The sequence below is a fragment of the Podarcis liolepis genome (assembly GCF_965112155.1).
Source record: "Podarcis liolepis genome assembly, chromosome: 14".
Taxonomy (NCBI): domain Eukaryota; kingdom Metazoa; phylum Chordata; class Lepidosauria; order Squamata; family Lacertidae; genus Podarcis; species Podarcis liolepis.
In genome coordinates this window covers 37,632,815-37,659,909 of record NC_139569.1, presented here as the reverse complement: position 1 = coordinate 37,659,909, position 27,095 = coordinate 37,632,815, and the positions used below count along the sequence as shown (strand labels likewise).

At 43.6% G+C, this 27,095-nt stretch overlaps 1 protein-coding gene across 1 annotated transcript; it reads right to left on the bottom strand.

Moving 5' to 3' along the window:
• Nucleotides 1-1,200: 1,200 nt before the first annotated feature.
• ABHD17C (abhydrolase domain containing 17C, depalmitoylase) lies at nt 1,201-26,175 on the bottom strand. The gene is made up of 3 exons (XM_083475370.1): nt 24,287-26,175; nt 8,849-9,028; nt 1,201-2,717 (listed from the first exon to the last, which is right to left on the bottom strand). Exons 1-3 carry the CDS (start codon nt 24,805-24,807, stop codon nt 2,498-2,500), a joined length of 921 nt encoding a protein of 306 aa, XP_083331496.1. The 5' UTR covers nt 24,808-26,175; the 3' UTR covers nt 1,201-2,497.
• Nucleotides 26,176-27,095: the final 920 nt, after the last annotated feature.

Genomic DNA, 27,095 nt, shown 5'->3' with positions numbered 1-27,095 from the left:
GCACTTTCCCCCTCCTAAAAAGTAAGGGGAAATGTGTGTGCATCTTATGGAACAAATGCAGGGGGGAGGCAGGCAGGAAAAGCCCCCAAGAGCCGCACACAAGCTCTGCACGGCTCTTGCGGGCTTTTCCCCAGGAGGGAGAAGGGACTGAGGCGGCCAGTCAGTCCCTTCTCCCTCCTCGTGGAAAAGCTTCTCCCATAGCCGTGCGTAGCCTCTCTTGGCTGGAGAGGTTGTGCGCGGCTAAAGAGGAAGCCAAGACAGCGGGATGGATCCCGCTCACCATCTTGGCTTCTTTAGCCGCGCGCAGCCCCTCCGGCCGGGAGAGGCTGTGTGCGGCTATGGGAAAAGCCAAGACAGCGAGCGGGATGGATAAGATTTTTTTCTTGATTTCCCCTTATGCGCCTTATGGAGCGACAAATACGGTAACTGCCACTGCCCCTAACAGCCCCTAGAACATGCAGCAGACTGCAATGTGCTGGAAAGGGCCAATCTGTTCTGGTGATGTGCAAGGGGTCCAGGAAGGCAAAGTCTGAATGCCCCTGGACTGGGATACAATGGCTGCCAAGTTTAACTTTGAAGATGAAGATGCCTTTGGCTGAGTCACATCACCATGCCCTCCAACATTTCTCTGATGAAAATAGGGATGTCCTATTCTATAGTGGTGGTAATAATAACAATAATTTTATTATTTATACCCCACCTAGCTGACATTAAAAAACTTCCCCAAGCCTTCAAGGTTGTATAGTTATCTCCTTGGCTCAGGGGTCGCATAACCCTCCCAACATTCCTCTGATGAAATAGAGATGGCCATGGAAAAACAGGACATTCTGGGACAGCTTCTGTAAATCCGGGACTGTCCCTAGAAAACAGGGACACTGGGAGGGCCTGCGCCACTGGCCCATCATTTTAGGCCAGAATAGCCTATCGGCAGTAGGGAGAAAGCTAGAGATGGTTTTCAAAATGAAAAGCATGCAGGCTACTGGTGACTAATGGGGAGTCAAGATTTGAATGTAGGACCCACTGGACTCAAGCCCAACACCAAAGTCATTACACTACACTAACAGTCTCCGGTTTACACTGCAGCACAATACTGTCTGTACCTTTTCCTTTGATTGGTGTCAGTAATAAAACTTATATACGACCTTTGTGTGGCCTTTGGTGCAATTTGATCATGGGGACAAAGTGAAGCACAGTCCAGTATTCTCTATTCCATGCATCCTTTATTCCATTACAATCACTGTTGTTGCATTCTGGCAACAAGAACACAAACCATAATCCATCGCAATCCATTTTTACAACAATCAGAGGCTTACAGTACATTTAAGGCCGTACAATTTGGGAAAAAACCTCAGGCCTCTTAGTGTAATGATTTAATTGTCTTGCATATTCTGTGCGATTCCAGTGTCAGAGAATGAAAAATTTCCCCTAAACAAAAAGGATCAGTTTCAATGAAAGTTTCTTACATAAATTTGTCAAAAACAAATGTGTAAATATTTTTAGTTGTCCTGGAAATCTTATAAAACTTTTAATAGCAAAATAATGCAGGGATAAAAACTTTAACAAAATGTATTCATATACAAACCAGAATTTGTTAACTAGACTTAAATTTTAAACTACCAATCAGGAGTTATGCATAAATGTAAATACACTTATGTACAATACTTTTAAAAACCTCTATAAGGAATGCTTTACACAAGGAAATGCCAAAGTTGGCTTCTATTCAGAGTGTAAACATCATCTGAATAACTGGGTTTAGTAAATTTACACATTTTTTAAAAAGTAAAAAGAATTAAAGGGTTTAGCCGTTCAGTCATTATTCCTTTAGGAATATTTTGTAAATATGCAGAAAACTGGTGAAAGGTCATTTCAGAATTAGCCCCATTTAGAAATCTGTGACCCCAGGAAATTTTCATTAATTAATTTACTTAGGAAGGGAAGGTTGGCAAAAAACAAAGAAAAAAACACAATGAGAAATCACCACAAAAAAACCCTTTCCAGTTACAATAGCACAGCTAGAAATTTTACATGGAGAATGCTCTTAGACTGGTTCCATAAATCAGTAGGAAGCTATCATCCAGGTTTCTTGCATTCCAGATTGTGGGAAGATTTTTTCTCAAAGAGAAAGTAAAAACATTATAAGACAAGCAACTTGAAGGGTTGGGTAGGGAAAAAGTTGGAAGTATTATAACTGCTAGATTAAGTAGTATCCCTCAAGTTTAGCTAGCACCCCTTCTAAAACTCCCAGCTTTTCTAGCGTGTTGAAGGTAAAAAAAAACAATTGGGATTACAGTAGTGACTGTTAGAACAGTTTCCTGATATAAAAAGACAGTCAAGAGCTGATTGGATAAACCCTAATGAGAGGGCATTTATTCATAGTATAAAGCTATTACAGCTAAGCCAGTTAATGCATGTGCAAAAACAGGTAAATTCTTCCATTCACAGTTAACTGAGGTAAAAAAAAAGAAGAAGAAAAGGAAAAGAGATCAAGTAGGTTTCTTCAGGAATTGGGGAGTTCATGAGATATGAACTGTTTTAGTCGTTCTAGGTACTGTGCATAAAGCTCTATGTCGTTGTGACCAGCCCCCTCCACCCACAGGGGCTCCACCGCCCGGGGACATCGCTCATACATCGCCAAACCGTGCGAGAAATCTATTACTTCATCTTCGGTACCGTGAATCACCAGGACAGGAGAGGTTACTTTAGAGATCTTGTCAATGCTGAGGATGTAAAAGACAAAAACCAGAAAAGCATTACTGGTTAAGTTCAGTAACCAGAGAAAACCAAGTTTGTCATAGTTGTTTTGGAAAACTCTGGGAAAGATTATTAAATAATAATAATAATAATAATAATAATAATAATAAGTAATTTAAACCCCATCCATCTGACTGGGTTTCCCCAGCCACTCTGGGCAGCTCCCAACAGAATTAAAAGCACAATAAAATATTAGACATTAAAAACCTCCATAAACAGGGCTGCCTTCAGATGTCTTCTAAAAGTCAGATAGTTGTCTATTTCCTTGACATCTGATGGGAAGGTATTCCACAGGGCGGGCGCCACTACCGAAAAGGCCCTCTGCCTGGTTCCCTGCAACCTCACTTCTCACAGAGAGGGAACCGCTAGAAGGCCCTCGGCGCTGGACCTCAGTGTCTGAGCTGAACAATGGGGGTGGAGACGCTCCGTCAGGGATACTGGGCCAAGGCCATTTAGGGCTTTAAAGGTCAACACAAACACTTTGAATTGTGCTCGGAAACGTACTGGGAGCCAATGTAGGTCTTTCAGGACTGGGGTTATATGGTCTCAGCGTCTACTCCCAGTCACCAGTCTATCTGCCACATTCTGGATTAGCTGCCGTTTCCGGGTCACCTTCAAAGGTAGCCCCACATAGAGCGCATTGCACTAGTCCAAGTGGGAGATAACTAGAGCATGCACCACTCTGGCAAGGCAGTCCATGGGCAGGTAGAGTCTCAACCTGCATACCAGATGGAGCTGGTAGACAGCTGCCCTGGACACAGAATTGACCTGCACCTCCATTTCGGACCAGCTGTGAGTCGAAAATGACTCCCGGGATGTGCACCTGGTCCTCAGCAGCAGCACCTGAAAGATAACTCCATCTTCCACTGCAGATGCTCCTTCGCAACAAACAGCTACAGGAGAGCACTGGGTACCGTATTTTTCGCTCTATAACACGCAGATTTTTTCTCCTAAAAAGGAAGGGGAAATGTCTGTGCGTGTTATGGAGCGAATGTGTGGTCCCTGGAGCCGAAAAATAAGGCAAAAATCAAACCGCGCTTCAGGGAGAAGGGAGCTCCGTGAGACAGGAAGCTGCTGCTTTCCTTCATTCTGCCTCAGGGTCTTACTGCCCACCCTGCTCTGTTTCGTTGCTGTGTTTGCTCAAACGGAACAAAGAGCAGGGAAAGCCCCTCCCCTCCAGGCAAGTAGAGAGGAAAGCAGAGCGTCCGAACAAAGAGCAGGGAAAGCCCCTCCCCTCCAGGCAAGTAGAGAGGAGAGCAGAGCGTCGCTCTATCCTGTCCCTGCTCCGGAGGGAACAATGTATGTGAAGGGAAGAGAGATTACAGGTTCGGCTTAAAATTCTGATTTGACTTCCTGCTTTTTGTTTTTGGAGACACACAGCATTCAAATATGCTTTCTTCCATTTAAAAGGATGAAATCCTTAAACAGTGGCTGGCTTGTGTGGGTGGGTGGGGGGAAACTTTTGCCTTCCTTTCCTCACGTTATAGCCCTCTCCTGCATTCTTAGCCTTCTGTGTTTTTCCTTCCCTCCCCACTTAAAATGTGGTTACAAAGCATGGATCCACATGGATCCTCAGGATCTTTGCATTGGGTCACCCCAAATTCACCATCAGAGCACACAGCATGTCCATGGCTACAGCCTGCCCCCCCAAAATCACACACCCATTGTTGCCTGGGGCTGCAATGGTGCAAAAACGTGGTTACAAAGCATGGATCCACATGGATCCTCAGGATCTTTGCATTGGGTCAGCCAAAATTCACCATCAGAGCACATAGCATGACCATGGCTACAGCCTGTCCCCCCCAAAAAAAAATCATGCACCCACTGTTGCCTGGGGCTGCAATGGTGCAAAAACGTGGTTACAAAGCATGGATCCACAGGGATTCTCAGGATTTTTGCATTGGGTCACCCCAAATTCACCATCAGATCACATGTCTGTGGCCACAGCATGAAGCACAAAAATGATACGTCCACTGTTTCATTCAGAATATTTTTTCCCTTGTTTTCCTCCTCTAAAAACGATGTGCGTGTTATGGTCAGGTGCGTGTTATAGAGCGAAAAATACGGTATGTTCTATGGCCCTGCTCTGAGACAATATGGGGCAACAGGGCCCAGCTATATATAAACTCAATATTTCAGAGGTAGACAACCTCTAAAAAACAACTGGAGGGAGGAAGAGAGAGCAGGAGAGGGCAACTGTCTTCATTCCCTGCTTTCTGGAGACATCTTGTGGACCATTATGAGGAAGCAGGACGGTGGTCTAATTCAATGACTGGTCTTATCTACTATTCTTGTGAAAAGGGCTCCTGGCAGGTAACTGAAAAGCCAGAGGGATACACAAGTCACAATTGTTGTCATCTGTTTCCAGCATTCTAGAAGGAGAAATGGCTAATTTAGCCTGGCCACTTCTGAAGCTTCTAAAGCCCGGATGAGCATTCATGCTGCTGTTGTTAAATTAGACTACTCTCATGTTCAGAGCTTTACGCTCTGTGTCTTTCCATCAATATGTCCCGAAAAAGAAAGTGCCATTTGTTCATTCTTTTCTGCCAACACTGTCCAACTGTGCCTGGCAGGAAGGCTACAGCTGCTCTTTCTAAGAAGCCACTTGGAGATTCGCAGTGGATTTTGGAAATTCACAATGTAAATAAGTAAACAGAATTAATACAAGGAGGTCATCGGAGGCTCACAGTTTTCAGATTTTGAGGCAGGCCTCTCTGAGGCAACCATGGGCAGTTGTTGTGGGAGATGCAAGAACCTCTTGTGAATCTTTAAAGAGGAAGAAAGCAAAATATTATGTTCAGCCCTCTCTGTGAGTACAGCATGGAGGGCTGGATGTCAGCTCACGGCTATTGCTTTTATTAAGGAGAGGCCATATTCTGAACTGAGCAAAGGGTGCTGGCAGAAATGGCTGTCCCTCCTGACTCCCACAGGAAATGGGGAACAGGGAAGGGGCCATTTAACCCTCTCCGTCCCAGTGTGCACAACATCAAAGTCTCTGTCTGAAGTCTCTCTTTGTGCAACTCAGCAGCTGATGTCCATGCAAGAAGCAAATGGGAAGAACAGAAGAAACGAGACAAGCATTCTGCCAAAACTTTAGATGTTGTTCCCACCAGGGAGGAGGGGGTTAGCAGGATATTTGCCTGTATGTTGGAGTGAACAGTTGAGACACACTGGAATTTGATCGGAGCTGTGCTGGGGAGAGTTTACATAGAAAACTGCCTCATACTATGCTGGACCACTGCCCATTTTGCCCCGTACTGTCGACACTGACTGGCTGTGGCTCTCCATGGTTTCAGGCAGGGGACTTTATCCGCCTTCCCTGTATATACCTGGGATTGAACCTGGGACCCTCTGCATCCAAAGCACATGCTCTTCGCTTTCAGGCTTCCCATAGGGCACTGGACTAGATTGGCCATTGGCCTGACCCAGCAGCCAGGCTCTTCTGATTTTCTCTACCACCGAGCCATGACCTGGGTTGCCAGCTGGCTACCCCTGATGTTACCACAGCATGCAGCTCCTTTTCGATTCTTTCTGCCAGCCAGTTTCACTATGCATCATTCTGTTGGAGGCACCAGTGCTAAAGAAAAGCAGCATGGAAGCAGTCGGGGAAAGCCAAAGGGAATGAAGAATGGGGGTTGCTCTCATCTTGGACGGATGGTCATTCTTGCTGGCAGGGCAGACTCTGGGCAAGGGAGGGAGACCAGGGAGCCCCCAATGGATGGCAGCACTGGACACGCCCTGCACCAAAAAGCCTGCCACTCAAAGTGCCTTACATGCCTCAGATGAAGGGCAAAGTTAGCCACCACTGTCCCTCTGCCTTGCTGGCACCCCAGCCCTCAGCACCTGCCCTCCTGTCCTCGTTCTAGCCTCCACCCTACCACTCAAGGGACTCACTGTCCGGTGCCACTGCTACTGACCCCTTGGGATAACCCCACAGCCCTCTGGAGGTCTGCCAGCCACAGGTTGGGAACCACTGTTCTATGTCTTTTATTTATAACAGGGTGGTGAACTGGTGTGAGGATTCAGTGAGGACTCAGAGGGATCCTTCCCCAAATATATATTTCTTTTAAAATGTATCTTACCCTTGCTAACTTATGTTTTGGAATCCTTGACACAGCCACAAGTGGGATTCTCCCATACATGTATTAATAACACTTAATGAAATTATGTATGCAAAGACTTAACAGCAAGATTGTCAGTCCTCACTTTTAGGAAACTTGAGGGGGGGGGAGTCTCTCCATTGTGGTGCTCACATAATTAGTGTCATTCATCCCTAATCAGGCATTTCAGCAAAACAATATTTACAGCTTGCAAAACCACTGGAAGGCATCCCACTGCCAGCTCAGCTGCTTGGGAACGCAGCATTCAGAAAGCACATTAGCCTCACTTGGTATTCCTAACCACACCGTTCTGCAGCTAGAGAAATCTACAGAGACTATCGGACATCAGCAAACACAAAAGATTTCTGTGTAAACTGCAATGAACAATTTTCTCTCTCTTACAAGGGCGGGGGGGGGGGCATTCGTTCAAGTACCAAAGCATTTAACAGATCAAGTGAATTCAGACCACTGGTAAGAAACAGCTCTCAAGAAAGCAAAAAGAGAAAGTGAATGATATAATACCTCCGCTGTCTCTGCCCTGATGTTTTTCACCTCCTATTTGACTTGGCCTATTTCATCCAAGCTCTGTTCCAAACCTTGTGAATAATTTTTAAAAGCCTGAATGTTCAGAGGAAGAATTTGTCATATAGTAAATATTTGTAACTGTTAGAAAGGCAGGAGGGCAGAGGAATTATACCAAGACACGATAGCAAAAGCACATAATTCCAGCGCACCCCACCAGAAACGTCCCTCCAAGAATGGATGAACTGCTCCAGTTCAGCTCCGGTTCTCAAAGCTTGGCCCATTCATTTCAGTGGATCTTGTACCACCAACATGCTTGTGCTCTGGACCATTTCAAACTTGCTAACCACAGAGTCTATTAAGTGCTATGCATTCCCTCAGAACAAGACACAGGAAACCAGTTCACCTAAGTGACTTTTCATATTCTGAAGGTGGGGGTGGAACTAGAACATCCATACTGAAGTGGGTGCCTACTATGGAGGCAGAAATGGTTTTTGTAACCAGTCATTGACTAATATTCAACCACCGCTACAAGTTGCATGCAATTACACCCACCATTCTCACCTTCAAGGTCAATACAAGTTGAACTACATATCCTCTTCACAATTCTCCAGTCCAGTCCAGTCCCCACTCCCTCCAAAGTGGAACAAAGGCACACCCCACAATATTTTTAAAGAACACGCGAAAAGCATTTACAGGAGAAACACAGAATACCTTTGGTTTGCAAAGGTCAGCAGGGGATCCGCACTCAAGATGCCAATTCAAGTTAAGAAGTATATAAGCAATATGTGAACATCTGAAGATATTTCTGTTGACCCGGAATGCTGGCCCATCTTGCCAAGCATGATCAACTCTGGCTGCCAGCGTCGTCCCCCCGTCTCAGAGGTCACTTTCTGCTCTTCACCGCCTCTGGAACTCCCTTTCCCAGGGAAAATCTGGCAGTCCCCTTCTCCCGACTACTTTCAGGCAGAATTTTAAGACACTTTTATTTTCCCCAGGCCTTTTGAAGGGAATAGTTACACCTAGGCACTGTGATTTTTATAGACCATTTTCATTATTGTATGCTGGATATGGTTTCAGCAGATGTTATGCTACTTGCCACCCTGGGCACCCTTCAGGGAGGAATATAAATTTAATAAATAATGTGAAGGTGCCAAGCAGTGAACATGGAACCCTCCTGGTATGCTTTGCAGGTGGTGTCTCCCAATGAGGCCACCCTCATTAAATCACCACCAACATACTTCATGATAAACATTCAATGAAGGATATATCTAGAAGAAAAAACCCTCAAAGCACCACCAAACAGGGGGCTTTTTACCCTCTAATATGCTGATATTCCTGAGGCCACTACATCTACTCTTGGTTACGTAATGTACCCATGGCCCTTGCTTGGTTGTTGCCATTTTGAAAGGTACATGTCCAATTTAAGTATTATAAATGAACAATGGCTTCCTGGGAGCAAGTTCTGCACATACCTTGGGAAAGCATCAAAGCAGTATGTTTTCCTAGTGTCCGGGAAAGCTACCCGCAACCCAGACATCAAGGGCGAGTGAAGGATTACAGCGGCACACTCATACCGAGATGCCAGGTCCACAGTGGGAACGGTTCCAATACTCTGTCCGTACAGAATGATGTTCTCAGGACTGACCCCATACCTGTAAACAGAGAAAAGAGGAAAAGAGAAGTGTATTTTGTCTTTGTTTTTTATTTATTTTTTTAAAAAGGGTATTCCAGGAAAGGGGAACTGGTGTTTTTATTCTCTAGATGTAAAATTCATATTTATTTTTTTAAACTGTCAATTCATGGGATTTTGACGGTCCTTGCAGCCAACACAATGCCCTCTGGATGTTGCTGGCTGGGACTTATGGGAGTTGTAGTCCACAACATCTGGAGGATACCATGTTGGTTACTCTTGTTTTGTATGGATATATGATATTTTAAGTGTTCAGTACTCTTGTTAGTGCTTTCATTTCTGCGTGAGAGCTCATATGTAAAATACCCACTTGCCCACTTGGGATACAGAAACAGGAATGCACACGGGGAAACAAATACGGTGGGAGACTATCAAGCTTGCAGTTGGACAAGACCTGCCATTTTGACTTGGACCATGAAAAGCAGCTGCTTTGCTGCATAAACAAATTTAATATATAGCCACATTAGTAGAAATGCATTTGAGGTCAGGGACACCAACTGTACTGCTGCTGCTCAAATGTGTTTAGTTTTAGCCAAGTGCAAAAGATTTGTATGGTCAACCCCCACAGCTGTTGGAGCTTCCAAGCCCCACATGCAGGTGGAAAAACAAAGAGAGAGCTGAGCAAAGAAAGGAAAGCAAGAAAGCAAAGGAGATCTTGACAGCGAACTGACTTAGTGCAACAATAAGAAAAAGTTCCGGGAAGCAAGTGCATTAAAAAACATAGAAGAAGAAGAAAAGTTTGGATTTGATATCCCGCTTTATCACTACCCAAAGGAGTCTCAAAGCGGCTAACATTCTCCTTTCCCTTCCTCCCCCACAACAAACACTCTGTGAGGTGAGTGGGGCTGAGAGACTTCAGAGAAGTATGACTAGCCCAAGGTCACCCAGCAGCTGCATGTGGAGGAACGGAGACGCGAACCCGGTTCCCCAGATTACGAGACTACTGCTCTTAACCACTACACCGCTCTGGCTTCCATAGACTTCCATTTTCAATACTTATGATCAAGAAGCAACACTTAGAATTCTTTACTAATGCATTGAGTGGCTTTGAACAAATAATTGTTCCTTGTTCAGTTTCCCTGCTTGCAATATGGAAACCACTATCCATTTAATAAGGCTGTTGTGAAGATACATTGTGAAGAAAGAACTACATAAATTCTACATAAAGAGTAAATAGCCATAAGCAGGACAAAATTTTAGCAAATATATCTTATATAATCAATAATGCAGGATTTTTTTTGAGGGGGGTATACAAGACAGCTTCCCAGATACTACTGAATATTCAACAAGGAAGTTTTAGAGCGCTGCTCCTGTACAAAAACATTTGACCCGTTGTATAGCTTGAAGCAGACTGTCCTAGTCAGCTCTTTGGTGGTCTATCTTAGAGAGAGTGCCCAGTGCATTTTCAAGGAGACTTACTGAGTAGCTACTAAAAATACCTTCCTTGAATCAACAGGGTTGTTGTCTCTTAGAAAAACAGAAAACCCAATGGAATGTCCAGGTTGAAATTTATGGGTATGCAACTGAGTTGCTCCTGTAAAGATCATCTCCTCAGAACAGTCCCAAAAACAACAGATGGAGAGCACATTAAAAAATATGGAAGGGGGGGAGGAGCACAGTGGAAAGATACTACAGTTTACTCTTTAGCTTTGTATCCTAAACAGTGTGTTGAGAAAGGCTGGCTGCAGTTACGAACAAGGTATTATTTATACATAGTTCAGCCAGAGAGTAGAAGGGGCGAAGGAAAAGGTCCAAAAGGTTCATTGCTCCGATGTACTTTATTGCTTCCTCTAATAATTCTTTTTAGCATTTGAACACATTTTTTTATTCCAAAAAACAGGGAACTGGTTAGCTGGCACAATTCTGCAGAAACATTGGTCTGGTGCACAATCTGAGTGTTTGTCATATCAAGCGATAGCTAACAACCCTCAGCAGAACTGGCACATCTTCTCAAATGCAGTGCTGTTCAATGGAGTTCACACATTCACAATGGAGTTCACACGGTTCATACATTCAGCTGCCTATCATCAACTGCAGAGAAATCATCAAGCATGTGTACACCACCCCACAAATCTACATATAACCATCACACAGCCTAACCTCAGGTGTAATTAAAACTCAGCAAGTTCAATGGGATGCACGTGAAGGAAGAACGTTTACTCTTTCAGCCCTAAATGATAATGATCCACATTTTAAGTTATAGGTCTTGAGAACCGTAACTGCAGAAATAGCGGAAAATCTCTTCAGTTTAGAGACTGCTGTGATTCTCTGGTGCACTTGGAATGGTTCAATCCAATTCAGCTCAAAGCCTCCAGCCATGTCCCAATGCACATTGCTCTGGTGGAAATTAAGTTGCGAATCTGAATATTTGTTGCTAGCCGATATTGGTTAGACTCACGAATTATCAACAAATTATTTCAGATTAGCATACCCTTTATTCATATCCTCCTTTTGAAAAAACAGTGTTTCTGCCCTATTTACTCTGAGTCAGAAACTAGTTGTACTGAAGTCACAGCAGGGGAAGAGCCATCTCTGCAAAAGAGACTGCTATAGTCAGTCTCATGGCCACAGAACCCACACAATGAGGCACAATGGGATTGATTATGGGTGAAGCCCCCCTATTAAGTCCATTTCGGCCATTCTTAAAGTCATTGTGTGATGGCACTAGACACCTTTCCATACTATGAATACTGTGTCTCCTTCTTGTTGGATGGGGTGTGGGGAAAGGGTTCATTCATTCATTTGTGGTGGGAATGTAAGGAGAGTCAATAATTCTGGACCTGGGTTTTCTCAATGATAGTGACTATTACTCAACAACATTTGTCTCCAGATCCCCTCTTTCTTTATCAAATTATGTTAATCCTCCCATAACTTATAAAAGTCTAGTACTTATGTTACTATCAGCAGCCAGATTAGAAACCATCTAAAGTTCCTATGCCTGAAGCATGCTTTACTAATACAGTCATACCTTGGAAGTCGAACGGAATCTGTTCCGGAAGTCCGTTCAACTTCCAAAACAGTTCGGAAACCAAGGCACAGCTTCCGATTGGCTGCAGGAAGCTCCTGCAGCCAACTGGAACCCGCGGACGTCACAACAGACATTCGGGTTCCAAAGAGCGTTCACAAACCAGAACAATCACTTCCGGGTTTGTGGCGTTCGGGACCCAAAACTTTCAACTCACAAGTCGTTCAAGATCCAAAATATGACTGTATATGGAACATTGCTTTATCTGAACAGATGTTAATTCATAGTTTGCGGCAAAACTAAATCAGACAGTTTGACGTGGTCTGGTTTCTGGTTTTGAGTTATATAAGGGAGAATCACATTACTACTACTCCCATGACTCACTCTTCATTGTGGCTGGGCTATATAGAGTCGTCTTAAAATCTTAGCTATATGGAATTGCATCTCTATAACAATTTTTTTTAATACTGATTATGCTCTGTGTACACTTCTGTTATTCTTTGTATGATTATGTGCTTGTACATATGCTTATGATAAATCAATTTTATATATATATATATATATATATATATATATATATATATATATATATATATATACACACACCACACAATGCTTCTGGATTGGCTAAGGCAAGTATGAGGAGCCCATGGCCCTCTAGGTTTTGTTGGATTAATCCAAAACATGTGGAGGGCCACAGGTTTCCCAGCCCTGGACTAAGGGAACTGGAAAGCACTTCTTAGGTGGGTCAGATTTAGCCCTGGATCTGCTGGTTGTTGGTCCCTACTGTAAGTTTTAAAAGCATTTGTGACCCATGGGTTAATGGAAACAGCATTTAAACTTAAAAATTACTAGGTTTTCTTGCTGAACCATCCTCGTCCTTGAGACAGCATAAACACAATGTCCACAATTCAAATGTCTATGCCATCTCTGTTGCCACAACAACATTTTCTTTGTATAAAAACCCCCCAGCTGTTTTGACTTCGTTACTGATGACATAGAGAGCTGGCCACAGGCAAGTGTCTTTTGCCCCACACCCTCCACAGGTTTTTAAGGTACTATCACAATGTGAATCCTTGGAATGGGAATGAAAATGTATAATCAGGAAATAGCCAGTCAAATCTGTACACTAAGTTAGGCTCTTCTAAGTAAGCCAATCTTGAAAAAGTCTATGGCAATTTTCAACTGTATCTGTACAACAAAACTAACCTGCACTCCAAAGGTTTTAGAGAGCTAGATTGAATGAATTCATTTGACTGGCAAACGGAAAAAATGCAAACATTAACAATAATTATCTTAAGAGAGCCCATCTCAGCTGGCCCTACTCAAGCACAGGGGTCAGAATGTTGAAGCAGCTTAAGTTCTGCTAATATTGAAAGCTGCAGCCCAGAAACAGTTTTGGTTCTTAGTGCAGAGGGAGGAAAAGAGACGATACACAGTTCCCACTTAGGCCTGAAAATCCTTACGTCCAAACCACCGCCGCCACCACTAAGAGAGAGTCCAGTGGCTGTGCAAGCACCACAAGCACCATGCATAGCATTTATCACACCTACCAATGCAAGAGTAGGGGGGGTGCACAATGACACCATGGTAGAAACCTGTATGGCTGCAAGCAGAAGTCTGGAACTGGCTGGAAACAGAAGGAAACCACAAACTAACTTGGAACAAAAACATGGAATGCCTCCTGCTATAAATAACCAGGGGAAAGTGAATTCCCTCCCCACCCCCACCCCCCAAAACCTATGACTGTGCAAGCAGCTTCTCTTGTGTTGAATGCACAGCACAGATCTGCAGAGTTCACATGGCAAGACTAAGGGAGAACCAGAAAGTATGGAAAACAGCTGTTCTTTCTGCATTGGTATATTAAAACGGAACTTGGCGTACTGCGCTCAGTTCCTGTGTATTTGCTCTATGGCAGTTAGCATAACACACACATTTACACTAGCTGCTTATTTAGGAAGTAAATGCAGAGCTTAATGGCTTTACGACTATGACTGCGGTGCTTGGGTGTTTTTTTCTTAATGATACGAATGAATGGAAGAGTTAGTTTGGTTTGCTACAAAATATACTTGTGTGCTTCAAAGAAAAATATCCTTGCTGGTGCTACCAGGTAACCCTGCTGTGATGAGGCTACATTGACACCAGAAGACTGTCTATTCTGCTATGAAGGAGACTCCGGTGGAAAGACTATCAAAGCATTTTCTTCCTTAAAAGTTCCAAGTCAGACAAATAAGGATGCAATGGTTGAGTCCCTAATTTTACTTTCTTTTCATTTGACTCCTGCCTTATGCGTGAAATGTACACCTGGAGATTTAACCCTTTTTAGTCTAGACAAGTAGCTGAGATGCTGTACAGTAAAGCAGAGAGGAAACAGTGGTATAAACAAGATAAAAGGGAACTGCCATGCCTTTCACAGGCCCTGCTTTCCCCCCTCCATTAATGTTTTTGCCTGACTGTAAATACATTCTTGAACTCTGATCATGCCTCTAGCTTGTCTGGTGGAGGGCAGACAGAGGTATGGGAACGTGTGCAGAAATTACCCTACTGTATAAAGATAACATTCACATTTGTTGTTCTGCCTCTGGCCCTCCTCACCACAGGTATGTGGCCCCTGGAAGGCTGCCCAAAAGGAAATGCAGCCCTGGGGGTGAAAATGGCTTCCCACTCCTGCCCTAAAGTCTAACAAATTTAGTATGGCGTAAACCTGCAAGGACCACAGTCCAATTCAGATAAATGAAGTGTATTCCAAAATTAGCAGGCGTTTGTGCAGATGGTGGGAAGGTCAGAGCGGAATTAAATGAATAGAGAAGAGAGATTGTGCATGTCTTATGAATTAACTTTTACTACACGACTTCCCTAACGTTATGGCTTCATTTTCCAAGGAACAGCGAGAAGATAAACATCGTCTAATATCATATCAATGTACGCAGCTTCATTTAGAAAACCACACACAGAGCACTAAATTCACTTTAACTGAGTTAGTTGCATTTAATTAAACGTGCCCTGTAGCAAAGGAATGTTAGCAACAGAAAAGCTTACTTACCACAGGCAGCAAGGATTTGCTGGTCGCTAAGGAATCCCTTCACTGACCGAAGTATCAATAATTCAGAAGAGCTGAGCTACATTCCATTATATACTTTTAACTGGATTGGTGTATGAGTTCTATACAAAGCTACTCTCTGGGGAATTTTTCTGCAACAGATACCCCCGGACAAAGTTATCTTCCCTGATCTTTAGGAAAGTACAGAATTCACGATGTTTTCTGAAATAGGAAACATGTGTCTCTAAATAGTCTTGCTATTTGGATTCCTTATAAAAACACACTTTCGCTGGCTTTTAAGTAGCCACTCACCTATGGTAAATAGTGTTCTGAGAATATATTTCCCCCTTGATTTAGAAGTATAAAAAGCATTGTAGAAGTAAATCAAGGGTCTCCATGAAACCAGAATGGGTTTTTTGAGCACATGTATATGCAATATCTTTAGTAACCTGCCTATGCGTAGCAGTCTTAGTCTCTGTAACCAGATCATCTGCCTGAAACAAAAATGTTTCAGTCTTTACCAACTGAAAAGTTGCTGCCTTTTCTCCTTTCCAATAGACAGTATTGTGACAGCAATTTAAGACTGTATAAATGGGCAGATTATTATTTTTAAAAGTGAACTAGCAACTTCTGTAGATTTTTTTATTCTTAGAACACAACCACCAGTAAACATGGTGCTTAACAGACTAAAACCAGGAAGAGATAGTCTTCTGTTCTGAAGTGCCCAATCCCAGTTAATTAAAATTTTGGATTTCTCAATTGATTTCTATGGGTAATTTCCACTTCTATCCCTAGGACATTTAAAAATAGCTTCTCTCAGTGTGAACCAGGAAATTATATATCCAGACAATGATGGATTTCCTTCCCATCCAGTTTTTATCCATGCAACAGTCAGCCAACCTGTCCAGTTCTGATTAAGCAGGGTTCGCCCCCCCCCCCCGGAAGTTTTTTTATACTATTGCAAACTGATTAAATTTACTTATACAGTGGTACCTCAGGTTACATATGCTTCAGGTTACAGACCCCCGCTAACCAAGAAATAGTGCTTCAGGTTAAGAACTTTGCTTCAGGATGAGAACAGAAATCGTGCTCCGGCGGCGTGGCAGCAGCAGGAGGCCCCATTAGCTAAAGTGGTGCTTCAGATTAAGAACAGTTTCAGGTTAAGTACGGACCTCTGGAACGAATTAAGTACTTAACCCGAGGTACCACTGTATGCTGCTTTTCAACAATGAGCTGTGCCCAAAGCAGCTTACAGTAAACGTTCATAACATCAAAATACAGTGGCACCTCGGTTTAAGAAGTGCCCTGTTTACAAACTATTCGGTTTAAGAACTTCGCAAAACCGGAAGTAGTGTTCCGGTTTGCGAACTTTAGCTCGGTCTAGGAACAGAAGCCAAATGGTAGAAGGGCACCAACAGTGGGAGGCGTCATTAGGGAAAGTGCGCCTCGGTTTAAGAACTCTTTTCGTTTAAGAACGGACTTCCAGAATGGATTAAGTTCATAAACCGAGGTACCACTGTACTTTCAAAAATGAAAAAAACAAAACCCCAACTATTCAACAAATACAGAATAAATTCAATACTACAAGAAGAAAAATCCACAATCTAGGTTAGGTTTAGGTATATAAATACAACGCAAAATAAGAGTTAAATGACAATAAATGATACTGATATCTCCTCATATGGGGCTCTTGCTGTTTTAGCTACTAAAGCAATGACACTTAAAGAACTGATTTTGAATTATAACATTCAATATACTTGCCTGAATCATTTTGCTTCACTGGTCATGCAGTATACTTTCAGGAATTTTAACGTTAGCTGACCAACACAAGCATTGTAGAACAATTATGGTTAATCTACCACTGCTGATAATCATATGCAAGAAGCTTGGGACAAATTTCCTTTAGTACTGCTAGTAGTATTTCACCCTCATTATAGTAGATTTTGACTAGTGTGCTAGTCCCCTTCCCTCTGAAAACATGCAAGCCTTTTCCTACCCCACCCCCATCCATAACAATAGTTACCAACCCTTGCCATGCTTGTTGGTCATATCAACATTTCTGACATCAGTTATCACCAATATGTGATTCACTTTACTGTAAAGCTTGATTACTTGTACAGTGGTACCTTGGTTCTCAAACTTAATCCATTCCAGGAGTCTGTTCGACTCTTGAAACAGTCTGAAAACCAGGCTTCTGACTGGCTGCAGGAATTTCCTGCAATCAAGCATAAGCCATGTCAGATGTTTGGCTTCTGAAAAAACATTCATAAACCAGAACACCTACTTCTGGGTTTGCGGCGTTCAGGAGCTGATTTGTTCGGGAGCCAATCTGTTCGAGAACCAAGGTACCACTGTATAATATATGTCTGGTTAATCCTACCAGTTAATCAGAAAGTGCTAATCCATCCCACTTTGCTATTCAAAATTGGAGCCCATGTCTTCCTATGGGGGCCTGAAGGAATAACTACTACATCCTGAAAAGAACAGACATCCATATTTTCAGAACATTCCATACAAGTACTAGGAAATCCTAAGTATGCTGCAGAAGGTCTGCCCAACCCGTTGCCCACAAGCCAAATATAGCCTACCAGCTAAAGAAGAAGAAGAGTTTGGATTTGATATCCCGCCTTTCACTCCCTTTAAGGAGTCTCAAAGCGGCTAACATTCTCCTTTCCCTTCCTCCCCCACAACAAACACTCTGTGAGGTGAGTGGGGCTGAGAGACTTCAAAGAAGTGTGACTGGCCCAAGGTCACCCAGCAGCTGCATGTGGAGGAGCGGAGATGCGAACCCAGTTCACCAGATTACGAGACTACCGCTCTTAACCACTACACCACACTGGCAGTTCCTACTTTCCTCTGCCACCTGCAAAGTAGTGTTGTTTTCTGCAGTCATAAACTGCACTCACATAGCAATCTCTGAAGCCCCTCTACCTTCCTTAAGTGGCTCACAGCAGCCTGTAACAAGCAAGGGTATTTACAGGTAGGAAGTGTATTCGGTTACACAGTTCCCGTCAAGCTGCCCTAAAACAAAACTACGCTGGTGCTATCAAGCCAGCCTGGCTGCAATCTGAAGTTATGGTCCTAGAGTATTTAGGCATTTGAAACTGGATGCAGACCTCGCCAAGATATCCAATCCAGCAATTTTCAGAAGCTTGTATCTAGGCAACTTGAATGCTTGAGGAATCAAGCTGGTCAAAAGCACGTGGCTCTCCTACAGTTTGCAGGCTGTTGTACTACAGCTGCAGATTTCTAGTGAGTTACTGTATGCAAGGTGCAGTTGAGAGATTTCTATGCCCAGTCTGCAGAGCAGAAACAAGATGAGGACCCAATCCTGGACTCTAGACAAAAAAACAGAAACAAAATTCAGCTATAAACAATTACAACTTAGCTGATGAGATCTACTACCAGCTGGAAGGGCAAAAGTTCACTCTATAGGACCCATCTCTCTGAGGCCTAAAACCAGCCATCTCAGCTATTTCCTGATGTACATTTAATGGTCAGCTACTGTGTATACGACACAATCAATTTATTCCATGATGAATAAAAAGGCTACAAGACTAGTCTGGAAGAAAATAAGTACTTAATTCCTAGAAGTGAACAAACAGCACCTTTTTTTTAAAGCCGTCTATAAAACAGATGCATGAGATCATTAAGTTCCCTTCAGGAAGGCACCCAGAAGAGAGGAGCTACACTACAACACTCATATATTGCAAGCTGTATTTGTTTCTATGTTGGTTTCTAACAACCTCTTGGTACTTCAAAAGTAAGACCAGCAGAAATGACTAAAGCCTAGTCTTTGTTTCCACACACTTAAGGGCCGTAACCTCCTTCAGTATCATTTGGAAGGGATATTATGAAGCTGTTTTTCCCCATGCCACAACCTCAAGTGCTTCTGAAAACTGCTTTGTGCCCTCTTGGCATGTGGCAGGTTAACACGCTACGGCACAAACCTGTTATTAAAAAAACCACAGGGACTAGCCTTTCTACTAATTTAGCACGCAAACAAGTTTTTGCTGCAACATGACTTAAGAGCTTGCCTGTCGTGTTTCTTTTTAGGTCTGGTGTGGATGCGAGACTAGGCTATGGGGCCGCAATAAAACTGCTAGCACATTTGGAAAGCTATGCAGGGTCTGGTATGGTTTCGAATTGAATAGGGAACCACATGTTTAGATCCCTGCATTGCAGAGGGTTGGACTAGATGACCCTCAGGGTCCCTTCCAACAATTCTATTACCATTTAACCATGGTTAGGAAATGGGAAACATGCTGCAGTCTCTTCCCTGCTTACAGTTAACCATGGTGCAGTGTTAGAGCTAGACTGACCCCAAACATATGTGTAACCACTAGTCAGGACTTGCAAAGAGTCCTGGTTCCATTTATTTTATACCTTGAACTACCTGAGCTCTATATTATACTCCATTTCATAGAAGCAGAATCATAAATATTCATCACCAGATAACATGGTGATCATTTTCTTTCCATCTCATAGGAAAACACTGACCTGTCCATTAACCACCAGACTTTGCTACTGGAAAGTTCTGAATACCTACAATAGAATTCTATGAATGTTTACTTGGCAGAAATTCTGAAATGGGACATTTCCAAATAAATGAATTTAAAACTGTACTCCAAGCAAATCGTCTTCCTTAGTAGCCTTGCTATCTTTCCCCTTGCACTAAAGAATATTTTTAAGTTTTATGACCAAAGGACTTATTTATGGCCCTAAATAAATGCTCTATTTAGACATGGTTAATAGTTGGTATCATGCTTAATTAGGAAATTTTGAGTTTGTTTTTAAAGTCCTTTCTCAGTTCATTAAAAAGAAGAGTTAAGGCTTTTCCTCCCTCTATTGCAGGAATTGGAAACCTCTGGCACTCCAGATGTTATTGGATTCCAGCGTTCATCAACCCTAGGAAGCCTCGCCAATGATCTGGGATGAACAATCACCTTGAGGACTACAAGGGTCCCCCACACCTGTTTTAATGCCTTGACAATGTGAATGGCTGGTGGTTTACTTTTAACTTTATAATAAGTTTTGTTAGCACTTATATCAAGCAGCCTTGAAAGATTCCACAAAGGTTTACTAGCCTACCTGCACTTATATTAGTGATTTATGACAGACTGATGCCACAAAGGGAGGAAAGAACCAGTTCTCTGATTTGCAAAAGTTTCCCTGTTTGGTTGCTTGCAAGAGATTGTTACTAGTCATAGGGAACTAGGTACAGCTCCAAGTAACTACGTGCATTTAATTTCTTAAAACCCACATATTCAGTGTAATCTTATAGATATATTCACAGAAGCTAAGTGCCACTGAATTCAATGGGACTTACTGCCAGGTAAGTGTATACAGGACTGCAGCTTTAACTGTAACAAAAATATAGGCCAGCTGTCTTAAGGGGTTATCACTCTTCTATTTATTACTATTCAACTTGGGAGATCTCAATGGAATGATTACACGCATAATGAATTTCTGGAAATTTAGTTGAGCAATTAAATGCGTAATCTGTGTTATATATAAATGCTAAGTATGGAAGAAAATTAAGTGCAAGCTGTTGTTCTATTGCGACGGGTGAGAGGAGACAAAGAATAGGCGATAGGCACCTATTTAGCCATCATTTATGCACAATAACACACAGCTAGCCTAAGGTACTTTTATATTTCTACCAAAATTATTTTCCACTCACTGAAAACCAGATGCAGAGTTTAGTCAAGACGTTAAAGATCACAATCTCAAATAATGAATACGATGCCATTTTATATTGTCTGCAGTAGAAAGAAAGAGGCAATTGTTAAAGTCCCAAAGAATTCAAGTGCATTCAAGAATGCAATGTAAAAAATCCTAAGTAGATTGTAGTTAACTGTATACCTTGGCCAAAAGCCGGATTTAATTTTCTCCAAGTCAGGCTGAAATGCTCTTCACTTGTTCACATAATGTCATTAAGAGGTATTATTGAAACACACCATAAGCCTACAAACAAAAATCTATTACAGCAGGCAATTTTGTTATGAGATTACTTTTCATATCAAGAATTTCCTCACACAATCAAAACATACTATTTAAACTCATACACCCAAGTATTCCATTCTTCAAAACAAATCGAGGCAGCGTGACCTAAATTAAATTAAGCCTTTAATGTCGCACAAGTGAAGGTTCCTAGACAAGGAACTTTCAGTGGGAAAGCATTTACATTCTATTTATGCATTTACAACATTTATAATCTGCTTTTTAGAATAAATGTCCTCAGAAACTGGCTTCTACAAGACTAAATACAATTACAAATCACAAAAATATACGTGAAAAAAACACAACCCAACTAAGTCATAAAACCAGTCACACACCATTGATTTTAAAGACCATTTAAACATCACTAAAAATCAATAGGATCACAGCACTTATTTAGAAAATGCAACCTGAAATAACTTAGTGCCTGCCTGAAGGCTTGCATACAAGGTGTCTTATATACACCACCTGGGAGATAATTCCGTAACTGTGGGGCTACTACTGATAATACCATCTCTCTCATTGTCCATCTATCCCAATGAGAACTCACTGGCTGGCAAACCAGTAGAGCCCCCAAGGCCCATCTCAAAGCACAGGCAGGCTAGTATCAAGGGTGGCCCTTTAAACAGCTTAAGGCAGAAAGGTGTGTGCCCACTTTAAATCACCAGATCAAGATTTGATGCCAATGAACAGTACATGGGTCCATCAAACCCACTCAGGAATCTTAAAATAAAGTACCAAGAATGACTAGAGGAAATTAGGCATAGAACTTTACAAAAAACAAATTTACCAGATCTCAGAAACCAGCTTCTAACAGTACATTCATCAGATGCCAAGAATCATATAAAAACAAAAAGGCCATATTAGCAAGATAGCTTCCTTTAAAAATGTGAATGCAGCCTCTGTCATTAGCTAGTAATCAGCTTGCGTGCCATTCACAGGGAAAATGTGACACACAATTGTTTTAATACACCCCACCGCCACATACTCAAGACAAGACTGCACAGATTTGAGATGTTTCAGTGGTCAAATGTCCTTCCTCGTGAATCCAGTCCCAAATTCCCTATGGGCTCCTTTCTGCCCTCTAATATTGTTCAAAATCCATCCCTCCTGAACGTTCACTTTCAATTAAGACACAGAGCCTCCCTAGCTCAGTTAGCCTCTTCTCAAACTGAATGGATTATCAGTGTTTCTTATTACATCAAACACATGCATAACCTGTGTTAATTACATAACTGATTATTCTGTTCATGGGGAACATGCTTCCTGGGTTAGATAAGTCAATCCTAAAGAAAGCTAAAGACAAAATGGCATGTATTTGAAGACAACCTCTCCCACTAGTCAAATCTCAAGCCCATAAAGGTGAAAACAAATCATTCTGAGCTGAAAGGTCACAGTTGTCTCATCAGGATAAGTATGTTTGTTTGGAGGGAGGAATGGGGAAGAAGAACACTTTGAGTCATTTATACAACCTGGGTTTCCACATGCAATGATGGGTTCAAGAGCCTCCCAGTTTAACTGAGTTTAAATCAGAGATGGGGAACTTTTGGCCTTTCAGATGTTTTGGGCTTACAACTCCCATCATCACTAACCCTTGGCCATGCTGGCTGAGGATGGTGCAAGCTGAAGACCAACAACATCTGGAGTGCAACAGGTTCCCCCAACCTGATTTAAATGCTTGGGACAGTAAACAAAGCAAAGTCAACAACGTTTTCACTTTTTTCACAGAGAACAAAATTACAAGACAATAAACTGGTTTCCATTTGCGAGTGAAAAGTCTGTATACAGTATTGAGAAACTGCAAGGAAACATGTAAGACACATAAGAATATAAGAAAAGGCTTTTTGATCAGGCCAGCCGCCCTTCTTTTCCAGCATCATGTTCTCACAGTGGTCAACCAGATGCCTATGGAAAGTCCACAAGTAGGACCTGAGCACAACAGCACTTGCCACTCCTGAACTTTCCAGGAAGTGGTAATCCGAAGCATACTGCCCCTGACTCCTACCTCGAAGTAACTGGTCTTCTCAGCCAGCAGCCAATCTAGCACAGCCGTTCAACATTTATGCTCAAAGCTATACAGTATCTACTCAGCATTAGCCCCAAATCAAACAATTTGCATTGAGGGCAAGATCCATCTTGGCTTCACTGGAGCAAATACTCAAAACAAAACCATCAACTACCTGCCAAGAACTAAATCTAAAGTAAAGACAAAGCCCTAGAAACAAACACCGATAGAAACTTCCTTGTTATAGGTAGTTATCAAATGTACCTGAACTTTGGATCTTTTAAAAATAGACTGTGTGGGTGAAAGGTCTTTGAATAAGTTCATCACGTACTAAATAGATTAAGAACTCTGAAGAGTGCAGCACACCAGCTCTGGTACTCCCATACTCACCTCAGTGCTGAAGCTTCATCATAGTGTGCAATGATGCAACTGGTACATTTAATCCTTGGTAATGCTACTAGCATTCTAAAATGTCATATTTTACCCTGTTGCACTGTCCAAGAATACAAAGAAATCATGATGTATAATAATTAGCCATTACTGTTCTCTTGTACCATTTAGCTGTCATGAGTACATACAACAAGCTATGTTCTATCTCCGCTGCTGGAAGCAGTATGCGTTTGAATAGCAGTTGCCAGAAATCACAAGTGGCTATCGCACTTAAGGCCTGCTTGTGCGATTTCCATGCACATCTGGGTGGTCACTATGAGGACAAGGTACTGGACTAGATGGGCTTAAATCCAGCCGGGCTTTCCTTAACACCATGTTTTTACATTGAGCATTTCTTGCTCAATGATCAGAGCAGCAAGTCAAGAATACCACCACCTTCCAAAATCTAGGATCTAAAGATAGTTTAGGTTCAATTAAGACCCCAAGCATTCCCCACCACTCCAACTGTAGCTCGCAATGCTATGCTACAAGTTGCTTTTGAACACCCTCTCAGTTTCAGGAGAGATTTGCTAAAAAGCATGGGGGGCTGCCGTTCAAGGAACATAAACTCCCTTGAATGTCAGGAGCTTGTATGATTCTGAGGTCGTGTAACTCATCATCACAAAAAACGGGTGGAGTGGTCAACTTCATTGCATCAAAGGAGGCCAGTTTACAGTGATTCCACAACAAGGGAAAAGTATAGGGTCAAACAAGCAGCCCCAAAGAAATTAGAAATACCCTCCACCATTTTCATGGGCATGTTTACCCAACAGCCATTTACCTTGTTCTGAGGGCCTGCCAAGCTGCATCGATGTCTGCATAAAGGTTTTTTTCAGATGGTTTACCAGTGCTCACTCCATAACCAGAGTAATCATACGAGAAAACATTGCAGTTGATGCGGGAGCCTAGACCAATATAGAAGCTGCACATCTGGCCCAGGTCAACAGCATTGCCATGGGAGAACAGCAGTGTATACCGGCTAGAAGGAGCACAGCGTACAAACATGCATCCCAGCCGGTTATCCCGGGCTGTGCGTGAAAAGAAGACTTCCACGGCATCCAGCTCTCTCTGGGAATACTGCCAGTCCGCCCGCTCAGTCAAGTGCAGGCTGCAGCTACCTGTCGGCGTCCCCACTGAAGCAGCCCCACCTTCCTGCTGTTCTGGTTGCATCACAGTGTACGTGGGCTCTGGGGGCAGAAAAGCCAGCTTGGCAGCTATGCGGCTGGGGCAAGGTGGGCAGCAGAAGAGCCAACATAGCTCGCCCAGAGAGAAACCGTTCATTCTGGGGCCTTGTTCTGGCATCAGAGGCGCTTGATGGAGAACTGCACCAAGGAGAGATGGAGGGAAATTCACAGCGGATACGGGATGAACTGTTTCACCCCAAGCTACACAGGCTAATTGCAACCCGTTTCATTAACTACCAGTCTAATTACTAGACTACTACTAGTCTTCCACACCCAACAAGCCAACTACCTGCAGGGAAACCCAATATGACACCCAAAATTCAACACCATTCTCTATAGCTCCTTGAAAACTGCCTCCCATTCAAACCCTCACAAAGTGCTTCTTTCTTCCAGCAACGTGAAGCCGCTAAGTTCAATCTTTACACCCTGTAAGACCGTCCACCTCATGCGCTACCAGGCCCTCCTTGCCTCCCAGCATTAAAACTGTCACCTAACCCAGATTTGGAAACCCTGCATGACCCCAATACAATCCTGTCACCAAAGGAGCCCGAAACGCACCACAAGGATTTGCTCTCCTGACCTGTGCTATACAGATCTATCTGAACTGAATGGGTAGAAGAAGCCTCTCCCAGAGCTCAGCCAAAATACGCGGTCCTCCCCCCACTTTAAAAAACACACAATTCCCCTTCAAATAGAAGACCATGAACCCTCCAAATAAAAAAGACCTTTCCAGTTCTTCCCAGTATCTACCTAGCCCTACTCTGAAAACCTTCCCTTCTATAGAGTCCCATAGGGTCTCTAAGGAGCCTCGCCCCTTAATCGGCTGAAGCCCACTTGGCCCAACCTCAAAAAGGGAAAACCTTCCCCCCCTTCCTGCAGACCCCTCAGCCTCTCCCTCCTCAAAGGAGAGCCTCACCGAACACCTGAGCTCACTAGGACGCCCCCCTTCCACCTCCCTCCCCACACTGAAGACCTAACCAGGCTCGCGACCTCCAAACTGCTCCCCCTACACTGACGGAGGCCTCGAGGGGACGCCTAGCAGAGCAGGGCAGCAGCAGCAGAAGGCCGAAGCCCGCAGGGGAACAGCTGGAAGTCTGAGTGTCTGCCTGTCAGTCAGGGGATGGAGAGTCGCCCCGCTCCCGCTCGGCCGCGGCTGCTTCCCTGAGGCGGGCAGGTCCACTTCGGGCAGAAAGAGAGGCCGGGGGTCGAATGAGGGCTCTCACACAGAGCTGCCGGCGGCGGCCATCACGTCTCGGGTCCCTCCTCGTCCTCTTCTTTTTCCCTCACCACCTCCCCCCTCCCACCTGCGACACCACTTCCGGGTTAAGGCCCGCCCCCCCCTCTTGACCCTCACTCCGCTGTATCTCTAATAAGTGGACCCTGCGGCTGCCGGCGGCGGAGGAGAGGAAGAGCGAGATAGCGCGAGGGAGCGAGGAGCCGGGCGGACCAATCAGGAGCGTGGGCCGACGGCGGCGTGCGCATGCGCTCCCCGCGCCCCTTACCTTCTCCACACACACCCCGTTCCTCTCAACCATAGAGTTCTGAGCGCAATAAACTCTCTTCTGCCCCCTGGATTGGCGCAGGTGTAATAAGGCGTGACTGCGGCTGCTGCCGCGCCGGGACGCGGCTCTGGATTGGGTGAGGGAGGTGCCGGCCTCTTTAAAGGGAGCGGGCCAATCACTGCTCTCTTCTCTCTCCCTGACGTAACCCCCATAGGAGAGAGCTCGCGGAACGTTTCATTTTCTGTCCCTCGCCCGCCGCAGCAGAGCGCACTGCGCACGCGCAGCTGGCCTTACCCTCTTGCCCTGGCGCTGTTGCAGGAGGGGGTTGCTGAGCTGCTTTCGCTCACTCGTGGGGCTGTCAGTCATAGAATTGTAGGGTTGGGACGGGACACAGAGGGTCATCTAGCCCAACCCCCCTGCAATGCAAGAATCTCGAAACGTGGTCTCCCATCCAATTTGAAACCATACCAGACCCTGCTTAGCTGTGCAAATGTGCCAATGAGCGAGCAGCTTTATTGCTTTCGCTTTCCAGTAACTTACGTGTCCTTAAAGGCTCCTTGCCCCGAAGATTTAAAGTTAGTGGAGGTTTCTGTCTTACGTTCCCAGCTGACTCCTAGAGCAGAAAATGTGAAACAAGAATTAGAACCAGTGTGGAATTAGGACCAGTCTGGATAGCTGGCCTTGGTGAAGACTTGACGTTTTTATCCCCCAAAAAGTTTTTGATTTGAGTTCCTACTGAAATGAGACTGCATTTTAATGTTCTATTTTAATCTTGTTTTTAAGTTGTAGTTCAATCAATTGTTTTTATACCTGGTGTTAGCTGCCCTGAGCCCGGTCTTGGCTGGGGAGGGCGGGGTATAAATAAAAATTATTATTATTATTATTATTGAAAGTGTATTTCCTA